Genomic DNA, 22,515 nt, shown 5'->3' on the forward strand with positions numbered 1-22,515 from the left:
CTGCCTGCTCTGCCCAATATGACCACAGTCGAACAAGCCCAAATGTTCCATCGAGACCACCCCGATGAATACGGACCTGCGCCTGGCGAGACGGCGGAAGAGCACGCTGCTCACAAATACTTTGAACCCATCCGGCACTGGGGACTGGGCCGAAAACAAGAATCCGTCCTCTTCTATTGCTTCACAATACCTTCCTGGTGTTTCTGCATAGCATCCGCTGTGCTGGGCAGTTACCGAAGGACCGAAGCGAAATCCTTCATTGCCTGTGCGACAATCTGGCTTGTGCTGTGGGGAACCGCGTGGTTGCAAACGGCGACGCTCATGGTGCAGAGGGCAAGTTGGACCAGAGATGAGGCCAATCTGAAAGACAGGAAGCAGTATCTGTACCTCGCAGTGAGACTTCAGCGTCTGATGATCGTAAGTGATTTCGCGTCTTCTTTCACTTCGCTGGTATTGACAATTTTCAGGTGACAGCGACAATCTGTCTTCCGACTTTTATCCAGGCATATGTGCGACGTGACAGCTTCAAAGACACGCCGTATTGGCTGGTCTTCTTGCTGTTCTTCATCTTCAACACGGTCGGCTGCGTCATGAACGCGTACAACAACATCACCTGGGAGTGTGATCGCTTGCACTACGAAGAAGGAGAGCCGCCAATGCGATACACGGCACTGGCGATCCTCGGCATCCCGTCATGAGATTCATGAGACTGTTCACGATCTGGTTTCTAGCAGAACAGTATAGAGAAAATGTATAGATGGGTAAATGCGGGACTATGCGATGTGCAGAGAATTTTGCTTCGCTACAGGCGAAAGAGTGAGAAATTGAGCAGACAATGAAATTGACCACGGTCGTTGTCCCCGGCCACTAATCACCGAAAGATTGTACGCTGTAAGTGGCATTGAGGTTGGGTTAGCGATCAATGGTAGCATTTAGAGCGATGCAATACTAAAGAACATTTACTAGTGCTGACACGGCGGCTACGCATGTACAGTATCTACCTTTGGGACAGGAGTGGTATGGCAACCGATAAATAAATCGAACGAGCACGAGCACACGTCCAGACGCCGAACGAGCAGCGATTGTTGAACTCACAGCTGCGTAAACCAAACGTCCTTGAAAGGATCTTGCCTGCCGTCTCACGCCTTTATGAGTCGAGAAGTGGCTCAATTGACCATGAACAACGAAACTTCAAAGGTACGTCCCAAAGGCGCTTAGCGAGTACGAGCTCATGTACCGATGTCTCAGCAGCAATTTATCCGAAGCACCACCAAAACACTCGACAATCTACTTGTACCACACGGCATGAACATTAGGTTGCCTCACAATAAAAATGAATCTTCCGTCATAGAGATGGCAATATATGCAAACTTGGCAGCTCAAGCATTTGGCGACACGCTCAAGCATGCTAAGGTATATTAGATGTTCTTCGCCTACTCCCCACCGCCTTCGCACCGCACCTACATTCGTTACACAAACCTTACTTCACTCATTCATCATGTCTTCCCTTAAGGTCTTGCTTGCTCTCGCCTCAACAACATCTGCCACTATCCTCTGGGACGGCCGTCTCAACAACTACACAGACGCCTCATTTCTAGAGTCCTGGTCCTGGTCCAACCAAGTCGGACCCTATCAATACTACATCCACGGTTCCGAAAATGTCTCCGACTACATCACTCTCTGCCCAAACGCCAAAAACCCAGCAGACACATCTTCAGAACAAGGAATCATAATCTCCATCGATGAAACCTCAAGCTGGAACGGCCAGAATATGATGCGAACCGAACTCATCCCATCAACCAAAGCCCCCATCAATAAGGGCAAAGTCTTCTACCACTTCTCTATTACTCACTCCGAAACGAACCCTCCAACCAAAAACGAAGAACACCAACTTTGTTTCTTCGAGAGCCATTTTACTGAACTCAAGTACGGAGAGAACAACGGCTCAGTAAACCTTCTCCGCTGGCTCGTTGATGGACAGACTCAGTGGAATGCAACCCTTGAGGCAGGCGTTTGGCACAATGTTGCTTATGGAATCGACTTCGATGCCAAGACTGTTGCATTCTATCACTCTACGGGAGAAGGGGCGTTGGAGCTGATCAAGGGCCCTGTTGCGGCGAATACGTTCTCTGATGGAGCGGATTGGCATTTGGGTGTTTTGAGGTTGCCTGGAGCTGATGGACCGAGTCTTGCGAGGGAGAGCTGGCATTTCTCGGGGGTGTATATCGAGGATGGGGAGTTGACGACGACGTTTGGAGCAGCGATCTAGATCTGTGAGAGTTGAAATTTATGGCTGAGGCAATCCTGTTCATGTATAGATACTTTGCGAGCTTGAGTTGAGTAGCTCAATTTGGACAGGAAAGTGCTCCTGTATCTACTCATTTGGACCTACACCTGCCCTCGAGCAGTGTTGATATGTTCGATACGTTTCGGAAACGTTTTAGAAACATTTGACAACGTTCAACGACTAGCGTCGCTTGACTATGATTGGTCAGTTCAATCTCGTCTTGATCTATGTCGACTGATCCTCAAGCAGCGCAACAATGTTCAGAACGTTTCTCATACGTTTCGGAAACGTTTGGCAATGTACATCAACTAGCGCCGCTTCATTTTGATTGGATAGATCGAATTGCTGCCTTTCATTCACACCACTCTGTTCATCGAGCACTTGCAGAAATGTCCAAAACGTTTGGGATACGTATGAGAAATGTTCAGCAACGTACATCCACTAGCGCCGCTTTATTGTGATTGGTCATAACACGCTGCCATACTACCAGTCTTGCCGCGTGCGGTGCACGCTTGGGCAGCACTGTTTAAACATCAAGCTTCTCCTCACGACGGCGTCTCGATCCCTTGGATTCGAACCAGCGTTCCCTTGTCTCTTTCGGCATTAAAAGATCGCCCACCTCTCCCCCTCGCTTCCATTCCCAGGCCCTCAAGAAGCCCTGCCCCTTGTAATCCTCAAGCTTTTGATAGAAGGTCGCGCCATAGAGAGTCTTGAGCAGAAAACATCTCTCATCCATCGTTCTTGCCAGGCGGACCCTAGCAAGCGCTAGTTCACTCGGTGGCAAATTTTCATCATCGCCTTCAAAGCCCCATACCATCTCGAACTCGGCCACCCACAACCCCCCAGTGCTGGGCCAGCCTACACATATCCAACGACTTTCCCTTTCTGTCGGCGGAGATAAGCCTTCTCCATTCTCACGTTTCCCAAGCCCGTTCTCAACCGCAAATTTGACTTGACCCACATATCTGTAGCGTTCCTCGCTGTCATACCACTTTGCTCCAAGAAGCAGGAGTTGTTGGCAGAACTCGTCCTCCCTCGTTTGATTTGTATCGCGCCTGAGAGGCGGATCCAGTGCATTCATGTCCAAGAATTCGAAATCAACGACAGTAGCGTCGTCAAGAGCAATCACTCCTCCTCGAGATGGCCAGCCGCGAATGCCGATAAACTCATCTCCAATCGAGGTACGGGTCCAGGGTTCGTATGGAGGTGTTGGGCCAGAAATGACGGGTGGCCGGCGTTCTTCCACTCCTGCAGTGATTTCGGTTGTTGATCGAGGAACTGGGTTGCTACTCCACGAGGAGGACACCATGTCGAATGCCTTATTGATGAGTTCCATGATGGTCAAGTAAGTAGCTTAGCGAGATGAGATATAATAGAGCTGGGTGCACACAGCAGCATACTTGACCTCAAAGGGCGTAATGATCCGAGCTTGCACTTTGCTGACAGATTTTGGAGCGGTAGGCGCGCGCTTACACTTTTAGCACTGGCAGCATAATCGATCATAGAGGTCTCCTAGTGTACACCTGTAGGAGGTAGCCGCGGCCGTATTGGACCTGGCGCCAAGTTTTCTTGGCAAAAGTACGAGACGTCATCTTCCCTTTCCAACATGAAGGTGACCATCGGGCTACCCATTTCATTGCAGGATGGCCTACGCACGCCTCAAATTGTCACTTTGCATCGTTGCATCCGCCCCACGAGTTCCAGCAGCGGATATCACGCTGCAAATACGATGTCGCCACTTTCCCAGGTCACAATTATAGCTCACGCGGCACAGTCAAGCGCCCGCAGTGGCACAGAGGATGTACCTCGCCGCGGCAAAGCATGAGGCTCAGAAATAAAACGCAGGCAAATATGACGGAAGTTATGGCGGTTGCAGAAAAGCCAACAAGGACAGCTTTCCATAAATCCGCACTGTGACTGGACTGTGCTGCGTTGGCCCAGTGCAAAATAGGGCTGATTGTACGTAGAGTCGATGATCTCCGAGACTAAAGGCCAATAGATCATACATATGTTGGATTTGCTCAAGTGAAAGCCAACACGCGGCTATGCATAAAGGAGTGTTACAGGACCATTTCTGCGTCCGATGCAGCGACGTGAGAAGCGGCAACCTGACCAAAGAAGGAGCATATAAAGCACTGGGTATATGGTATCATGCTCTACTTCTCACAGTCCTATCAGACCGAATGCTCAAGTATCGCTCCTGACTCTACGATATTCGACCATGACCCTCTTGCATATTTTCATTTGCATCTCGTACAACATCCTCGTCATATCAGCAACTCCGATAACGGCTGGCTCCTGGCAGCTACACCAGCACTCAGAACTTTACGCTGGCTCACGTCGGGCCGAAGGATCCTCGGCATCGTCTGGGAGCCAGCTTCATCCATTAGACTACGCGCCAGACTTCAGCAAAGACCCCTTCCCGCCGTACCCACCGGTACATCAGCTAGATGGCAGTAATTATACGGCGGATAACTGGCGAAATACCAGGTTATTCGGGTTCCGAGGCTGTGGGGAAGATGAACAGTTCGCCATCATCGAGGCGTGGGACGACTTCTACACTCTTGCACAACAAAAGGGATTGTACCAGAACACAGACTGGAACTCACAAGCAGCCCGGGAGATTTGGGGACACTCTAGCGCCACACCCATATCTGACGAGATCAAGAATCAAATCCAGCACATATATCAATCAGCGCAACAAATGTACGATGGCTGGTTTTGGCCTCCAGATTACCCTAGACCTGGATTTGGCTGGCAGTACCTATGGATTAGAGTCGCATGCTCCCCAGCAGGGGACGACGCAGGGATATGTCGTGACAAGCCGAAACCACCCCAGGATTGTATCGGCGGGGAACCTCCGGCGGAAGACGAAGGGGGTGAAATGGAAGCGTATACTGATAACTCAGATTCTGGGGACTGGCCCACAATTATCTTTTGCAATCAATTCTTCACCTACAAATCGCTTGAGGAGGTGAAGACCCAGATAAAGCAAGGGAGCTTGAATCCCCAAGATCTAGAAGCCTATCAAAACCGGGTCCGAGTTATGTTCCATGAGGTGACTCACATGGACTATTTCATGGGTTCGCCAAAGAAGGTTCCATTCGTGGATGATCTGAGAATCGACTTGCGGTACAAAGGTTTCAAGAAAGAAGATAAGAACATTCCATGCTACGGGCCACAGTATACCAAGACTTTGGCCAACTATGATCGTGGCAAGCCTGGCTTCTTTACTCAACGGAACGCAGACTCTTATGCTTGGTTTGCCATGGCCAAGTGGGCCGAGCAAGAATTTGGCAGGTAAGGTCTCCTCTGCTTGGAATTTGTCCCTGCTGCTGACACCATCCAAAAGCTACCCCACTCAACCTGTCGTGACTGCCGCGCCCTTACGAGCGCCGAAACCCAGTAGAGGCAAAAAACTACAGGATGTCTCAGACGCCACCGATGTCACAGCTTCTGTCACCGGTGATCAACCCGAGAAGCCAAAGTTTCCCATTCCGAGCTGCCCAGGTGTCATCCGACCTGAGACCACGTCCATCGATATAGCAAGGACTGGAAATGCGACATGCAGCAATAAGGACGTCATTAGTGGCATACCGTTCAATGTGTTTTCGAGCACAGACACCAATGTCTACGGTCAATTCTGCTTCAGGGCGAATCTGAAATCGCCAGTATCCTGGACAGTCGACGCTCATGGGTCTCAAAAGCTAACGCAACACGCTCTTGAGAAGCGCACTCCACCACCGAACCCTAGAGCATATGAACCGTACAGCTTCGATCTTGAATGGCATCCCGAATCCAACGTGGACGGCTGCAGACAAACAATCGCAAGTTGCCTCCACGCCTTCGCAGCGCTGGCAGACTCTCCGTGCGGTCATCAAGGCGGACAGCAGAATGTCATGACTTCCAAAGGAGAATTTTTGATACCGCAGTGCGGCAAGTACTCTTATACCATTCGAGGCAAGGATGAGGTCTCAGCGCTTCCACCGAAGCCACCATCCTCAGCTCCACCAGCAGTCCCTTCTGTAGGTGCGCAGCAATGCCACGCAGCTTTCAGTGGACATGGGAATATTGACGGCGCAAGCCAAGCAGCTTTCGCCGAGGAGGCTTGTGCCAAAGCTAAGGGACGAACGATCAGATCTGGAGATCCGGAATCAAACATCCATCACAACCCTGTAGAGTTCCCAGAGTACATCTACGACGTTTACTGGACCGAGGGTTGCAAAAGCGATGATGGTAACGGCATGGATGCGGGAGGTTCAGGCGATCAAAGCTGTGCATCATTACTGACCAACAATTACAAAAACTGTAAGTCTCTCCCCACCTGGACGCTGATGGCGACCGACGGCTAAAATAGATGTGTGCAGGCAACAATGGAGGTGTCGGAGGCAAGATACAGATTGGTTGTCTCACTTATGACTTCAACGTCAAAAGATAGAATGTCTTCGAATAAGCCACGGATACGGAGAAAGGATTTGTCGCTGTCTCATAGATGTGTTTTGCAGTTGTCCTGTATGATTTCTTCAATGACGTTGCATCGAGTACAGTTGCAAGTCCCATGCCGTCCAGAACTCCGCCGAACAACAGCCTCTCGTCGCACGTAGTCTAGTCTGCCATTTCCACATCCTCCTCCACCTCCTCCACAGCACCATTAACCTGCATCTCTTCATCTTCGTCATCGCTCTCCCTCTCAGTATTCCTGACTGGCATGAAAACATCACAACCACCCGTCCCCATACGATTGATATTGCCCACCACAATCTTCGCGCTCGGGCCCTCAAGATCATCTTCATCGCCATTCATAACAGCCTCCTTCAAGAAACCCAATGTAGTCTCGAAACTCATCTTCATGAAAGGACTGACATTGGTCCTGTAGCCCATTCGCGAGAAAGCTTGATAGCCACCACCTCGGGTCATGTAATCTGCGATCAACATCAGATGTCGCGGATCGACACTGATACCGTGACCACCGAAAACGCCCTGCAGTTCCCGGACGATCGCTGCACGTCCAGCTTCCACTCCGTAGTTCTCAAAGATGTCGAAACAAGAGTTTGTGTAGATGTAATGAGGGTTCAAGATGTGCTGGTAGTCCCACATGGCTCGGACATTGACACCACTTGTGAGAACCACTGGCGGCTCCGCCTCGCTGCCGGGTTTCTTGTCGGAAGATTCATCCACAGCAGCGTTCTTGATGCCCTTGACGCTCTGAATGGGAGCTTCGTGCAAGCCTTGTTCCACAAGCGCAAGCATAAGAATCTTGGCTGTGGATGAGTCGTATTCAAGGGTGAAGGTGCAGAAGGAGCCGTTCTTGTCATCGAAGTTGAAATGAGTGATGTCTGAGGTCAGCTCGTTGCTCTTGATTCGTGCTTCGCGAGCTGCCGCCGTGACCTTTCGTGACCGTTTGGCGTTACTCTTCGCGTCATCCTCGGAATCTGGAGATGACGACCTTGAAGACCGGTAGCCTTCATCGTCATCTTGATCCTCGGGCTCTGGAGATGCGTTGCGATTCCTGATGGCAGCTTCCTCATCATCTTCTTGGTCGTCGTAGCCGCCTTGCTGCTTGTTGCTCTTAGCCTTGTCGCGCGTAGCGTCATCGTCGCCTTCGCCGTCTGAATCGTCGTCTCCGCCTTGGCGATCGGCCTGTGGCTGCGCGCGTTCCTGTTCGATAGGACCGGCAGATTCTCCTACCTCAGCAGCCATGGCCTTTTCGACCGCCTTGATGGAACTCAGGTCACCAGCTTTCTTCAGCTCTTTCCTGACCTTGGCTTGCAGCCATTCCAGAAGATGCCGTTCGATAGTGTGAACGACATCGCCAATCGTGATGGCATATTCCTTTTTGTACTCCTCGCTGGGGAAGAAGTCGAGTCGGATCTCGTACTTCTTGGCTTCACTGTACGCAACTCCTGTGCCGATCGCTTCCGACACGGTAACCTTGTCGATAATTTCGGCCAACGTGAGCTTGGAAATACCCTTTGCAAACTTCTTTGCCTCTTCCAGTGAAGTGCCATTGCCCATTCGCAAAGTCATTTGCGGTGTCGAGATCTTCGTCGCTGCGGTCATGACGATTTCTCGTAGACGCGGAATACCAAGTGTGACGTTCTTGGCGGAGTGCCCAGCCAAATGGAAAGTGTTCAATGTCATTTGCGTCGATGGCTCACCAACAGACTGCCCCGCAACAACGCCGACAGCTTCTCCAGCTTCCACGACGGATTTCATGTAGCGAACGTCGAGGATGTGCTGGAAGTTCTTCTTGGAAACGGTGCCCTCGATGTTCTTCTTCTTATCTTTTATGAGGCGCATCTCATTCTTGTCTACCCACTCCCGTGAGTCGGCGAGAATCTTCTCACTGACACTGCCAATGTGTCTTGCAGGTGGATATAGAGCCAATGCGGGATCGGACGCTCCAAGATCTCCGGTCTTGCGGAATTTCTTCTCGGCTGCCTTGTTGGCGTCTTTGGCGTCATCGCTGACCAGAGTGCCGAAAGCTTCTCCCATGTTCATGGAATGGAAGAGAGACAGGTAGTTCTCGGCCGTGAACTTGAAGTCGTTCATGTATTTCGCCTTACCAATGTCGAGGCCATCCTCTCCGTACAGGAATTGAACAACGCTACCATCTTCGGTATTGCGAACAGAGCTATCGTATTCGACGCGTAGTCCCTCCATACCTTTGATCAGACATCGCTGCAAGTATCCGGAACGAGAGGTCTTGACTGCTGTATCAATCAGACCTTCTCGACCAGCCATAGCGTGGAAGAAGTATTCTTGAGGCCGAATACCAGTCAAGAAGCGATCGACAATGTAGCCTCCCGCGCGTACACTCGTCTCGAAGGGCTTGAAGCACGGCAGAGTCTTGCCGCTAACCATGACAGGCACACGGCGACCTTCGAGGACTTGCTGACCTAGGTTGCAGGAAATGAGATTGGCGTTGACCTTGGATCCTTTAGCGCCAGAAGTGGTCATGGTCTGCATTTGATTTTTCGGGAAGGGTTTCGCAAGACCATCAGGCATGCATGCTTTGGACACTTCACCACTGAGCTTCGCGGTCTCACCGTTCATGAGCGAATCGAGAGTGTGAAGCTTTGCATCGTCGCGCGTAACATCTTCAAGTCGTCTGCGCAGCTCCTTATCGTCGCTCTTCGGCTTCTGCGCATCCAACGTGACATATTTGGAAGCCACAGCAAGACCTACAGTCTCAGCGTCAGCCAGCGCCTTGCGTCGATTGACTTCTCCATTCCTGGTGAAGATGACATCCTCAACACCGCAAGAGAACGCCCGCATGTGCTCTAGCTTCGTCAGTAGCCGTCCGAGGACACTGAGCAATCGTCCGGCGATCGTGTGGCCATAGGCCTCGTATACAGCATTGACGAAACCACCGGATGATGGACCGATTTGCTTCTTATCCAGGATACCTTGGATCAGCTCGCCATCTTTGAAGGTCACATCCGCTTCACCTTTACCGCCTGGTCCCCACATACTCTCATTAGTTGTACTCTTGCTGTTAAGCGTCAAGCCTTGAGCACCGTGGGGCGTGAGGTTCTTCAAAACGGTACTGATGACTTGTTTTCCAGTCCAGAGTGGCTTAGGCTTGATGATCGCCGGAGGCAGTGTCTCCATTCTCCCATTGACGCAATGCCCGTTTTCAGGCCGCAGCGCTGCATACAGCAAGTTCATATAGTCGCCTCTTTCGAAGAACATGTCTCGACTACAGAGCCAAACAGACATGGAAATGTGATCTTGAATCAAACCTCGTAGTGGGTTGCCGGCAGTCGCTGAGATGTACTGGTGATCCGTGTCTGCTATCGACAATGCTTCCGCTCGCGCGAGCTCATTTTGTGGGAAGTGCATGTTCATCTCATCTCCGTCAAAATCGGCATTGTAGGTGTTGCAATTGGCATAGTGCATTCGCAAAGTCTTTTCTCCGGGCAGGACTCTTGCTCTATGACACATCATGGACGGTTTGTGCAATGTGGGTTGACGATTCATGATGACAATATCGCCGTTGTTCAAATGCCTATGCACTTTTTTCGGCCGTATTCCCTGGATGTTGACAGAGCTTGATGGGGCCAGCAGAGAGTTTGCCAGTGCTGTTCGTTCTTCGGCGTTCTTTCGTTCCAGTTTTACGACTGACCCATTCTCGCTCTCGATCGCCACAGCGCCAGGCCAGATGTGAGGTCCATTCCGTACCGCCAGCTGAAGCTCTTCAATGTTGTATTGTGTCACAGGCTCAGGATATGTGAGTTTCACGGCAAAAACCGGAGGTACGCCAATCTCGTTCGTTTCGATGTTTGGGTCGGGAGAGATGACAGTACGCGCAGCGAAGTTGACACGCTTGCCCATCATATACTTTCGGAACATACCCTCCTTCTTTTCAAGCTTCTGCTTGACACCGTCCGGGACTTGTGTTGCTGCTCGACCTGACACAGGAGCAAGGTTCTTATCGACCAAACTGTTGACGCACTCTTGCAATGCTATCCACCGTGTTTCGAGGTCCAGGTATGTGCGTTCGCGGTATCTTGGCTCTGCTGGTTTGTGCCCTGTCAGCTCCCTCTGCACTTCTGAGATCTGATCGCACTCGGTCAAAATGTCTCGATAATGTCTGTTCTCGTTGGCCTCGGCGATGGAGTTGCTGTCAGTCTTCGCCTCTGGTCTGTATTGGTTCGGTGGAACAAGAATGGCCTTCACGAAGAACATATCGGCCGAGAGAGGGCCATCCTTTCTCCGATCACGTCCATACACCAGGCTCAGCACCTCGCCATCGCAGTCAAAGAGCTGCTGGATGTGCGCGTGCACTCGCTGCGGATTCAAATACTCCTGCTCAGCGCCTTTCGATTTCTTGTTGGCGGGAGTTTCCATGGCATCGTCCATCACAACACCACCCACAATCTCTGGCTCGCCTTCCGACTCGTCCGTATTCACGTCGTCACCATCCTCTTCAGAGGAGTTGTCCATATCTGCCACGCCTTCATCTTCGTCTCGCTTTCGCTTCCGATTTTGCTCCAGCCGCAATTTCCGCCGAAGCTCTACCATTGGATCTTTTGCTTTGAGACCAGCCTGCACCATAGCGATCGCATCTTTCTCACTGAGAGGTGCCTTGAATATCTTGACGGCACGGTCTTTGCGGTACTTGTGCCCAATACCACCACAGCTTCCACACTTTTTGCTCTTGGTGATTTCGTTCATGAACTCTGCAATGATCACTCTCCGCTCCTGGTTGACCGCCTCGCTCTTCTGCTCGGAAATTCGGCCCTCCTTCCTCGCCTGTTTGAGTGTCCTGTTGGTCCATTGCTCTAGCTGCGCTTGGATGGCCTTGGTATCAGAGTCTCCATCCGACGCATCGTCGTCTGAAGCCACATTCGCTTCCAACGGACTCTTAGCAACCTGGTGCTCGATCTCGTCCAGTTGCTTCAGCTCCCTTAACAAGCCGTGTCTGACCAGACGCAGCTTGCAAATGTATCTGGTGATCTGAATGCGCTTCATGCGCAGTTTCCCGCAGTACGTGCATGAGGCTCGCAGCAGCTTCAGAACCTGGTCGATAAAAGTCGGATGGTAGCACGGTACGGGCAATTCGATGTGTCCCGGGTGCCCAGGACACTGCGGACTCTTCAAACCACACGTCGCGCAAGCATTATCGCCAAAGGGACCCAGCTCTGGGGTATACAGGCCGCCAGGAATGGGATTCAGCAGCGTGTCGAAGGTGGTGGTCGAGGTAATGCGGCGACACGACAGCGCGCGAATGTCGTCAGCCGACAAGTAGCCAAAAGACACGGCGCGCAGCTGCGACGATACGGGCTGCGAGGGATTCATCGCGCCTGTCCGACGCTCTCATCTAGACGTCGGTGGATCAGTGGATTGCAATAGCTTCCTCGAACTTTTTTCCTAGAGCTGCATCACCGGCGTCGGATCAATGTTTCACCGAAGTCTGCATGCCCTCCTCCACACGACCATCGCGACTTCTCCTCCGCGCTCCACAACTTTCACAGACGACTCACTCGGTCCTTCCACCACTCGTATCATGACGGGCAAGCGACCACACGAGACCAACGGCGAGGGCAGCGATGTCAAGCGACAACGTGCGGGCGATGGATCGCCTCTGCCCGTCCGGCAATTGGACGGCGAGAGCGACCTGGAGCGCAGGAAGAGAGAAACCGCGGAGAAGATCGCTGCGATGAAAGCAAGAATTGCTGCCAACAAGCCAAATGGAGGCGCGAGTGCACCTCCAGCACCGGCACCAGCGGCGGCACCTCCTGCTTCAGCGGACGATCAGGCAGCGAAAAAGGCAGAGGTCGCTGCAAAAATTGCTGCCATGAAAGCGAAGATGGCAGCAAAGAAACCTACACCTGTGAATGGTGCTGCTGCTCCACCTCCGCCAGCACAGAAGGAGCCCAAAGAATCTGCACCCTGGATGCAAGAAGCAAGGCGCCGCGCAGAGGGAATTGCTGCATCCAGGCGAGCCGCTCCTGTCATACCCACCCCTCCACCCAGGAACGAAGGACGAGGTGCAACAGGTGGTCTGGGAGTAGGAATACACCCCTCGTTACTAGGAGATACTGGTGGTGATAGAGGCAAGCCCGGACAGCAGGGACCCAAATTCAGCACTACCAAGGGCAATCGTCAACCAGAAAAGCCTAAAATCAACCCATATCTCGATGCGCAGCCCGATGAAGAAGAGGGCGTGGAGGACTCGACTTTTGCGCCAACCGCACGCAAATACGCCGAGCGTAAGAGCAGACAGATTCAGTTCAGCGAGAAGGGCAAGTATATGGCCCAGGCGAATGCGTTCCGTCAGCAAGCCAAGCTGGAGGAGATGAAGCGGAGAATTGCTGCAGAGACGCGGAAGACGCAAATAGAGGAGGCATCCGATAAAGCATACCTCGTGCCTGAGCCGCCCGAAGTGGAGTGGTGGGATGAAGGTCTTCTGCCTGAAGGCCAAAACAGCTATGAAAACTGGGAGCAAGAAGGACGGAACAAAATCGAAGTTGAGGACAGTATTATCACAGCTCTGATCCAGCGACCGGTCTTACTCGCCGCGCCACAGGACAAGTTCGCGCCCGCGCCCAAACCCCTCATGCTTACCACGAAAGAGCAGAAGAAATTGCGGAGGCAGCGAAGAATGGCGGACATGAAGGAAGAACAGGCTAAGATTCGTCTCGGTTTGGTTGAGCCACCTCCACCAAAAGTCAAAAAGTCAAACATGATGCGCGTTCTGGGAGAACAGGCTGTGAAGGATCCTACTGCAGTCGAAGCTCGTGTGAACCGTGAAATTGCTCAAAGAGCTCACGACCACGAGGTTGCAAACGAAGAGCGCAAGCTGACCCCGCAACAACGTGCGGAGAAGTTGAAGCAACAGCAAGCTGGAGATGAAGCAAAGGGCATCAAGATTGCTGTCTTTCGCGTGGATGACCTCAGCTCCGGGAAACATCGATATCAGCTTGACATCAACGCAAAACAAAATGGCATTACTGGCATGGTCATTCTGAATCCCACGCTTAACCTGGTCATTGTGGAAGGTGGCGTGCACAGCATAAAGAACTACAAGAAGCTCGTCTTGAACCGCATTAAATGGACCGAGAACACCGCACCTCCCCCGGATAGTGCGCCAACCACGTTCACTGGAGCCACTGATGGCTCTGTCGCAAATGTGACAGACGGCACACGGGGCAAAGGCAGCAAAGCTGCTGATTGGTGTAACCCGCTGGACGAAGACGGCAACCTTAAGGATCTTAGCTCAAACGTATGCGAGCTCATCTGGGAGGGAGAAGAAGCGACTAGAAGCTTCAAGCGCTGGGGCAGTAGAGCTTGCGAGACTGACGGCGAGGCCAAAGATGTCTTGACGAAGACCAAAATGGAGAACATGTGGACACTGGCAAGGAGCAAACAAGGTCAAAAGCCGGCCTGGTAAGCAGTATGCAGAGACGAGCCCATGAGGTGCGTAGTGCACGTCCTCAAAGACGAAGCACCAAATGAACTGATGCGGCACAAATGCACATGCGCTGGGATGAGATGATGTGCAGTTCGAAGTTAAGTCTCACCATACATACCCTGATCGTTCGACCTCTGCTAAACCGCATCGCCATATGTACAGATCGTGCAAACTAGGTCCGACGTCTGTTCATAGCGTTAGTGAACCTTGTAGTGCTATGGAAGCAGACATCTCACCTTTCACGTTGTTGTCCTTCTAGTTCTAGTCCTTCATCTTACGCTTGTGACATATCATGGCACCACCGTCGCCGCCCAAAGAGTCTAACATGTCAACTCATCCACTTGGAAGCTGAGTGTCAACCACAGCCAGAAGTTTGCAACATTCCGAACATGGCGAGCATGGGTATCGCTAGTCACGAGCTACTTTCCCAAGCTGGAAGCTCCGCGATGACGGCAGTTCAGAAAAGGTGGAGCAACGCCAAAACTTGCATTAGGTGCATATATATACCCCCGGCATTCACACAACAAAATCCAGAACAGCCCTGTCCTCGTCCCTCAAAAACTTCAACAGTGGACTTCAGGAGACAACAAGACCCAAGGCAACAATGTCAGCCACAAAATCCAAATGGCCCAAAGGAGCCAAAGCCGCCATCGTCGTCACTCTCGACAATATGGGCGAAGCAGCCGACCTAGACCGAAACCTCTGGCCTCAAGATCAACCCATCGGAAATCACTATTCCGTCAAACAAGTCCTACCGCAACTCCTCTCAATCTTGAAGAAGCACGATGTGAAAATCACCTACTTTGTCGAATCCTGGAACTTCACAGTCTACCCCTCCGCTATCTCCGACCAACTCGCCTCCGCCGGCCACGAAATCGGTTGGCACGCATGGCGTCACGAAGCATGGAGTAGACTCACCGACCCCGAAGCCGAGCGCGCAAACATTGCGCGAAGTTTCGGAGATGAGGGGTTGAAAGGTTTTATGCAGAAAGGCGGACCCGGAGAGGAGATCAAAGATATCTATAAAGGTTTTCGACCTCCGGGGGGGATTGTGCATGGAGAAAGGACGCTGAAGTTGTTGAGAGAGTATGGGTTGCGGTATATTAGTCCTGCGGGACATCATGCTGCGAGGGTGGGGATTGAAGGAGGGAAAGATAGCATTGTGGTGTTGCCGTTTCGGTGGAGTACAGTTGATGCGTATTATTATATGGAGACGTTTGCGAAGTTGAGGACTCTCAAGGGGGTTCTTCCGGAGGAAGTGCAGAGCGCGGAGGTTTTGAAGGAGTGGTATATTCGACAGGTTGATGAGGCGATTGAGGAGGGAGGGTATTTGTCGTTTTTGTTTCATCCGTTTTTGACGAATGCGGAGGATCTAGTGAGGGTTTTTGAGGAGGTGGTGGAGTATTTGGTGAAGAAGAGAGATGCTGGAGAGATTTGGTTGGCGAGGTGTTGTGAGGTTGCGGACTGGATTGCGGGGCATCCGGATGTTGTTGGTGAGGATCCCGTGTTGGATGAGACGACGTGGAGGTAGTTTGAGCAAATGGTATCAAGCGTTCGGGCCGTGAACGATTTGTGATCTTGTTCCATCGATATGTCTGCCTTTGAGGATTATCCGTGAGGCCGTTCATCTTGCATACAACTGCCGAAATCGCGGATGCCCCACAATTCCGTGATGCCCCTCAGCTTACCCTGCGAACTTTCCAGGATGCACGCCCGCACTCGTGCGAGGACGCGGGTGTAGGAATTGATATGGTCATCATCAATGGCATTGCAGTCGTAGTAAGCAAACAAATTCATTTGTCCTGCATCTGTCCATCACCTACCCGAATCTAGAGAGGATAGAAGCTGCATCCCATCACCGAACTTGCCAAAATGAGCGATAATCCAGACTTCAACGCCACTCGCAATGCCGCCCAAAACGGAGACAAGAAGGCACCAGCCAGCTCAAGATTACGGCCAATCCCCAAAGAAATACCTCCGATGAAAGACCTCACAACAGACAATATCACAGAAAATGTCGTAGCCCTCAACAACCTCTGCTCAGACCCTCGAACCAGATTCATCTTCGAACGCCTCGTCCACCACCTCCACGACTTCGCCCGCGAGACCCAACTTACCTCCGAAGAATGGATGAAAGGGATCCAATTCCTCACAGCAGTCGGACAAATCAGCGACGACCTTCGAGCAGAAATGATCCTCCTCTCTGACACCCTCGGCCTGAGTCTCCTCATCGACGCCATCGACCACCCACGCATAGGAACCGCCACCGAAGGCACCGTCCTCGGACCCTTCCACACAGCCGACGCACCTGTAACATCAAACGGCTACACCCTCCACTCAGACCCAGACGCCGAACGCCTCTTCGTTCTCTGCACAGTAAAGAACACCAAAGGGGAGCCAATTCCCGATGTAAAATGTGACGTCTGGGAAGGCGACGCATACGGTTTCTACGATGTGCAAAACCCTAATCGAGACCACCCAGATGGTCGCGCAGTTCTACGATCCGACGAGAAAGGAATCTTCTACTTCGTCGCCGTCGTACCAGTTCCATATCCAATTCCGAACGACGGACCAGTAGGGAAAATGCTCGATCTGCTGAATCGACATCCTAATCGTCCCGGACATGTACATTTTATGCTCGAGGCTCCGGGGTACGATAAGTTGGTGACGGCGCTGTACCCGAGAGGGGATCCATATGAGACGAGTGATCCGGTGTTTGGAGTAAAAGATTCATTGATTGTGGATTTGGGGATTGTGGATAAGCAGATTGCGGAGCAATATGATGTGAAAGAGGGAACTAGATTGTTGAAGTACGATTTTGTTTTGGCGTCTGATGCGGAGGCTGATGCTTTGAGGAAGCAGAAGAGAGAAGAGGCGGCGAAGAAGTTGGGTTTGGATTTGGAGAGGCTCAGTTTGGGGTGAAAAGATGAAGGTATCTGTGACGAGGCTGTGGTCGTGCTGTGCTTCGTTAGCACGATCCAAGAAACTTAATGGAAGAGGCAAATAATTTGCGTTGACTCTTTTTCAATCTCGTGTTCCGTTTCCTGTATACATTGATATCGTACATGAGCTTGCATGTGTGACAATTGGGTATCTCGACGCACTCGCTGATCCCGTTAGCTCCGGGCTATCGCTATCCTTCTTCCTAACAGAGTAAAAACAATGTAATGATCGTGTCTTCTTGTGGGTGCCTCTACTACTCTTTCAACGCAACCTCCATCCGCGGCTTGCCGCTTGCAGTCCATCATGGCCAGGTCTCGTCCGAGGATCCCTGAGTAGATTTGTACTGTGCCGACTGAGGGGTCAAAGACTGCTGTCCGTCTTCCTTCGAAGTAATACATTCGATTAGCGAAACCTCAAATAGTGAATGTCTTCATAGCATCCAGATCCGTCCTGTTTGCAATTTGTTGATGGTCAGGCCATAGCGCTTGCGAACTCAGCATTATTCTCTATTTGCTGAACCCGCCAGCTGTAGAAAACTCCTCGGTCATTCTTAGTGCTGTTGACGTGTGGATACGGCCGTGATCCGCGTAGTAATGTGCTGGTGCGCTTCCAAGTGAAGTCGTTCCTTTAAGCGAAGAGCCTCGTTGATCTTCGTCCTTTTCCATTGGCCGGGACATAATCGTTTCCGAAGCTGTTGGCAGAAGTTGAGCTTGATCCAGTGTTCTGGTTGTACACGTATTCGCCATCCACGTATTGCGCGTTGGCGTAAAATGTGGTGCGTTTTTCTCTCTTGGTATAGCGTTGCTCGAGGCGTCGGAGCTCCATCTTTGCTCTGATCTTGTCGATGAGACCCATGGTGGAGAAGATTCGACTTGTAGATATAATTGCAATGACTTTAGAAGACCTAGAGCAAGAACGAGAAACCTGAAGGTCCTGGCGAGGGAAATTCGAGAAGCTCAAACTGCACTATAGAATGCTGACACGAGGTGACACGCCCAACGCGCGTGCAGTAGAGCGTGGCAGAGAGTAAGATCGTCCGGGATCGCGAATCGTGTCGTGTGCCACCACTCTTTGACTGGTGTGCTGAGTTTATGCTCGTGCGATGGAAGCGCAGAGCACTGAGCAGCTAATATGTCCAAGCACTTCGCTGCGATTCCGTGGGATCGTCGTGTCGAACGACTTCTCGTGTGTGTAAGCGAAGAAGGTTTGCGAAACCGATGGTCCTCGCTTCTGGTTGACTTCGTCTGAAGAGCTCCGGTTACCAGAGGATGTGAGTTTTGTCGCTGTGTAGACGGCGCTGTGGGATATCAATGAGGGGCAGAAAGGGAACGTGGTCAGCGAAGGTGGTGGAAGCGTAGTCGCGGCGCAGCTGCTGCTCGGGCAAGGTGAAGGGTAGTAATAAGGTAGAGCATCGGGATCGTGGTGCTGGTCCACTGGCGTCGCTCCAATGCCCACCCCGGTAAACTTTGATACCGCCTAATCTCGAGGCCCGTGTTTGGTGGTTTTTGCACCTCAAATGCCGTCGCAGCAGTTTCAGACGTGATGGATTAATACGCGCAGGTATGAGAGCTGCCGCAGATATGCCATTGCAGACGTCATGACAGCAGGGAAGCACTGGGGAACGCGCTCCAAAATCATCATTGTTGCTGGAGAAATTCCGCGTGTTGACATTCGGTTGGGGTCTTTGTCAGGAGATGAGCCGACGCGAGGTCGCGCAAGCCGCGCCGTCTCGCGTGGCAGCTGCAGACTAGCGCCTGGACCGTTCGCAACCGTATGAAGTTCGTGTCCGTTGGCACTCCACAACCCTTTGCTATAAGCGATGAGAATGCTGAGAACGACCAGCGCCGTCTTCAGCACGACAACAGCTCAGTCCCTGCAGCGTCGTGGATCGCCCTGTGTCTGCGATGCAGTCACGAAGTCACCATGCAGGAAACCGCCAGCCTAAACGGCCCCAAGGGGTCCCGTAAGGCCAGGAAGTCATGTCCACGAGGTCACGACAAGGCGACAATTTCGTCAACGGACGTGGGGATCGGAGGCTTCTCTCATCTCTCCGCCCTCGAGGGTCCAGCTTGAAGAGCGTGTTGCACGCCCTCAGTCTCAGGTCTTGAGATCATGGTCTGGCTCGCGAGCAAGTTGCGCAATCTGCACTCTTTCCTGGGCAAAGGCTTGGACGCCCGGCACTCGTCTGCAAGACTTCCACAGACCAGAAGATCGCTTTGAGGATGACGGAGTGGCACAGCAAAGGCTTGCCTCAGGTTCAACGTACTCCACGAGCAGGTTAGTCGGTTGTTGTTAGTCGAGTCTGTTTCGCAATCTGTTTTCGATCGCGCCTGGGACTCTGGTGGCAACTGGTGTGGCAATAGCAGCGCAACAAGGTCGTTGCAACATAGTTCCGTGAAGGCATTTACTTGATGAACATCTGCAAGCCAGTCTCGCGCGGACTATGGCTGAGGGAGGAACGAGATGTCACAAGAGAAGGCACTTCTGATTCTTGGGTGTCGAGTACGCTCCACGTTCTGCTGCAGAGTGTGCCTTTTGGAAGACTTGTACAAACCTGAAGGCTACGTGCAAGTCCAAAACTCCCGCAGTATGACGCTAGACATTGTCTTGCGCATTAGATTTGGTCGTATGCCTAGACCTCGCAGCAAGAAGAACTTGTCCACAGCAAATAGCCCTGCACACACCTGTTATCTCTCTCTCTTCTTGTAGCACGGATAGACCAAGCCCACATTGGAGAAAACGTTCGTGCCGGTTTTCGTGTATATACAGTATTTGTAACACTTTGCGACATAGAAAACTGCATACGGCATCGCTCTGGGCCTTCACTTCTGCCCGCGCTCATGACTGCTCTCGACCCCATTCCGCATCCGCCGGCTCCTCCTATCTGTATGGAGCATCAGCCCTCGCCACCGCAGCCAACTCCGGCTCCCACTTGTCTCCGTTTGAAAGCAACTTCTCCTTGTTGTACAACAGCTCCTCCCTCGTCTCCGTGGCATATTCCGCATTCGGGCTCTCCACAATCGCATCCACAGGGCAAGATTCTTGGCAGAAGCCGCAGTAGATACACTTGGTCATGTCAATGTCATAGCGCGTCGTCCTCCTGCTGCCGTCTTCACGTTCTTCGGCCTCGATGGTGATTGCTTGAGCGGGGCAGATGGCTTCGCATAGTTTGCAGGCGATACATCGCTCTTCACCAGTCGGGTATCGTCTCAGCGCGTGTTCGCCACGGAAGCGAGGGGAGATCGGGCCCTTCTCGAAAGGGTAGTATATCGTGTATCTGTGAGACGATAATGAGTATTTGACTCTTGATTCCTTGTTCCGTTGCACCCATTGGCAGTGAAGGACTTACGGAGGTCGGAAGTACTGCTCAAGCAATACGTACATTCCTCTCGCCATCTCGGTGAGGAGGAAGTACTTGCCCGCCGAGTCCCATATGCTCTCCTTGTTCTCGTTCCATTTCCTTGGTGTAGGTATCCTGAAACCTGCCGGTGGCGGTCCTTCCACTGGTCTTTGCCTCGCTGCTCCGGTCGAGAATGCCGCCGAGCGCGCGACGGTGGCGTTGAGGAGGAAGGTGGTGGGCCGCGAGCGCGCCAGCGCGGTCAGGGCTCGCGGCGACGACATTGTGGGTGGGTGATGGCGGCGTGGTCGTGCTGTTTGTCGGTCGTACAGTCGGAAGTTTGGAGCTCTTGTCTGCCCTCAGTGGCCAGTGGCCAATGGGCAGTGACGATTTGATAATGCACTGACGAGGAAGGAGCAAGCGGGATCACGTGCAAGGAGCTTTTGAAGGCACTTCAACTTCCAGCCTCACACAACGCCAACCTCATCACACCCGCTTGGACGAGCATCAGCTCATTAACAAGCAGCGACAACTACGAAAATGGTTCGTACCTTGTCGTGTATGTGCTCGTCAGCGAGACCACTCCGCTTCGCCGCACCTGAGACTACACCGTGAACAGCAACCTCGCTGCATGTACATCTGGCAGCCCCAGTTAATGCTGCACCGTACCTGGGCATTGCCGTTCCGGGCTGGTCACTGCTGCCACACGTTGCGACTGATCAAGTGAGTACGCACCAAGGGCACAGCATGTGCTGCTCATGCGTTGAGCAACGATGAGAGGTTACTTGGGCGCGGTATCCCCGTCTCAGACACAAGCACTACGCTTTGAGGACATCTCAGTACTCGCCGTCCCATGCAGTGCCTCCATACCAAGAGTTGTCTCAGGAAGATCTGGCTGAGCACAGTCTTTGTGGCCCGGATGCAGGGTGTCAACCCACGGCTTCCCGCAGATCTCAATACCGCTCGGTGACACCGCAACGCTCCGCCATGGCCTTCGTGACCCTCTGAATTGCTGCAGACCTCGACATATATACAATACTGTGCTCCCGATCGTACATCGGGCTACGACCCTCGAAAATCACTACAATCGACGATCTATAGTAGAAAGTCTCAATGTCTCTGTCAAGGATCTTGACCACGATCGTGCTGGCCATGGCAGCAAAAGCTGCGCCACAAGCAGAGCCCTCTGAGGAGGCGAGAGATGTAAGTTGTCTTCTCACTGAAGTGCCTCAAGCATCGACTGACCCATACCCTCCAGCCTGACCTGACGATGTCCCGATGCAGCGATTACTGCTCCGGCACCAAAGGATCCAGCGAGCGCTCTCTCTTCGTCTGCGGCGACCGCCGTCTCGGACCTGTCACAATCCCCACAGGTCTCCCACTCTCCGGAATCGCCGGCTCAGACAGCACCTACCACCGCTTCGGCGGCCTCTGTCCAGGCGAATTCCTCGCACGCTGGACCGACCCTTCAGGCTCCTACGTCTATCCCGCCTTCGACGGCTACCAACTCACAGCAATGGGCGAACCAGCCATGTCAGACTTCACTCTCCCCGTCGGAACCTTCCTAGATCGTTTCGGGAGCGAGTATGGCAAATACATGAGTCCTGCTGGCACGCCTTATGCTCAAAGATCTCTGCCGCCGACGAATCTGGCAGCGGATCCTGGTGCCGAGTATCCATACAACTATCACGTGTACATAGTTAGCCGCAGCTTGTCAGTCCAAGGCGGGCCAATTGCGACGTGGTTCGAGCAGCAAGGGCTGGGCGTGCAATTTTTGATGCCGAGTACTGTGATGGAATTGGTCGACCAAGGATTTCTGAGCAGGGTCAATTTGACCGCTGATCCGAACTGGAAGAAGAAATGAAGATTTGCCGTAGCTAGTGGTGTGTTGAGACAACAAGAAAGAGGCAGTTATGTGGAGAATTTGCTGGCACGTGAGAAACATGTGTCAAAACATCAACTATTTCGTATCAGGGGCGAGAGAACCAACCAATAAAAAGCTACTTTGTTGTCTGTGGAACAACAGCT

General features: G+C 52.3%; 11 protein-coding genes across 11 annotated transcripts; 7 read left to right on the plus strand and 4 right to left on the minus strand.

Annotated features, from left to right (window-relative positions):
• Positions 1 to 18: 18 nt before the first annotated feature.
• On the plus strand, positions 19 to 698 carry RHO25_011902 (uncharacterized protein; the record flags this gene model as incomplete). Its single annotated transcript, XM_023603315.2, has 2 exons — positions 19 to 417; positions 468 to 698. 2 exons carry the CDS (start codon positions 19 to 21, stop codon positions 696 to 698), a joined length of 630 nt encoding a protein of 209 aa, XP_023454730.1.
• An 800-nt stretch (positions 699 to 1,498) lies between these two features.
• RHO25_011903 (uncharacterized protein) lies at positions 1,499 to 2,269 on the plus strand (the record flags this gene model as incomplete). Its single annotated transcript, XM_023603316.1, has 1 exon — positions 1,499 to 2,269. The coding sequence occupies one exon, from the start codon at positions 1,499 to 1,501 to the stop codon at positions 2,267 to 2,269; it is 771 nt and encodes a 256-aa protein (XP_023454729.1).
• A 544-nt stretch (positions 2,270 to 2,813) lies between these two features.
• RHO25_011904 (uncharacterized protein) lies at positions 2,814 to 3,623 on the minus strand (the record flags this gene model as incomplete). The annotated part of the gene is made up of 1 exon (XM_023603317.2): positions 2,814 to 3,623. The coding sequence occupies one exon, from the start codon at positions 3,621 to 3,623 to the stop codon at positions 2,814 to 2,816; it is 810 nt and encodes a 269-aa protein (XP_023454728.1).
• An 885-nt stretch (positions 3,624 to 4,508) lies between these two features.
• On the plus strand, positions 4,509 to 6,725 carry RHO25_011905 (uncharacterized protein; the record flags this gene model as incomplete). Its single annotated transcript, XM_023603318.2, has 3 exons — positions 4,509 to 5,587; positions 5,640 to 6,595; positions 6,655 to 6,725. The coding sequence occupies 3 exons, from the start codon at positions 4,509 to 4,511 to the stop codon at positions 6,723 to 6,725; spliced, it is 2,106 nt and encodes a 701-aa protein (XP_023454735.2).
• A 167-nt stretch (positions 6,726 to 6,892) lies between these two features.
• RHO25_011906 (uncharacterized protein) lies at positions 6,893 to 12,091 on the minus strand (the record flags this gene model as incomplete). The annotated part of the gene is made up of 1 exon (XM_023603319.2): positions 6,893 to 12,091. One exon carries the CDS (start codon positions 12,089 to 12,091, stop codon positions 6,893 to 6,895), a length of 5,199 nt encoding a protein of 1,732 aa, XP_023454734.1.
• A 208-nt stretch (positions 12,092 to 12,299) lies between these two features.
• RHO25_011907 (uncharacterized protein) lies at positions 12,300 to 14,186 on the plus strand (the record flags this gene model as incomplete). Its single annotated transcript, XM_023603320.2, has 1 exon — positions 12,300 to 14,186. The coding sequence occupies one exon, from the start codon at positions 12,300 to 12,302 to the stop codon at positions 14,184 to 14,186; it is 1,887 nt and encodes a 628-aa protein (XP_023454733.1).
• Positions 14,187 to 14,811: 625 nt separating this feature from the next.
• RHO25_011908 (uncharacterized protein) lies at positions 14,812 to 15,738 on the plus strand (the record flags this gene model as incomplete). Its single annotated transcript, XM_023603321.2, has 1 exon — positions 14,812 to 15,738. One exon carries the CDS (start codon positions 14,812 to 14,814, stop codon positions 15,736 to 15,738), a length of 927 nt encoding a protein of 308 aa, XP_023454732.1.
• Positions 15,739 to 16,079: 341 nt separating this feature from the next.
• On the plus strand, positions 16,080 to 17,129 carry RHO25_011909 (uncharacterized protein; the record flags this gene model as incomplete). Its single annotated transcript, XM_023603322.2, has 1 exon — positions 16,080 to 17,129. The coding sequence occupies one exon, from the start codon at positions 16,080 to 16,082 to the stop codon at positions 17,127 to 17,129; it is 1,050 nt and encodes a 349-aa protein (XP_023454727.1).
• Positions 17,130 to 17,777: 648 nt separating this feature from the next.
• On the minus strand, positions 17,778 to 18,005 carry RHO25_011910 (uncharacterized protein; the record flags this gene model as incomplete). Its single annotated transcript, XM_065603461.1, has 1 exon — positions 17,778 to 18,005. One exon carries the CDS (start codon positions 18,003 to 18,005, stop codon positions 17,778 to 17,780), a length of 228 nt encoding a protein of 75 aa, XP_065459533.1.
• Positions 18,006 to 20,030: 2,025 nt separating this feature from the next.
• Positions 20,031 to 20,771, minus strand: RHO25_011911 (uncharacterized protein; the record flags this gene model as incomplete). Its single annotated transcript, XM_023603323.2, has 2 exons — positions 20,031 to 20,427; positions 20,500 to 20,771. The coding sequence occupies 2 exons, from the start codon at positions 20,769 to 20,771 to the stop codon at positions 20,031 to 20,033; spliced, it is 669 nt and encodes a 222-aa protein (XP_023454726.1).
• An 829-nt stretch (positions 20,772 to 21,600) lies between these two features.
• On the plus strand, positions 21,601 to 22,351 carry RHO25_011912 (uncharacterized protein; the record flags this gene model as incomplete). The annotated part of the gene is made up of 2 exons (XM_023603324.2): positions 21,601 to 21,690; positions 21,746 to 22,351. 2 exons carry the CDS (start codon positions 21,601 to 21,603, stop codon positions 22,349 to 22,351), a joined length of 696 nt encoding a protein of 231 aa, XP_023454334.2.
• Positions 22,352 to 22,515: the final 164 nt, after the last annotated feature.

Source organism: Cercospora beticola, chromosome 8, assembly GCF_033473495.1.
Source record: "Cercospora beticola chromosome 8, complete sequence".
Lineage (NCBI taxonomy): Eukaryota > Fungi > Ascomycota > Dothideomycetes > Mycosphaerellales > Mycosphaerellaceae > Cercospora > Cercospora beticola.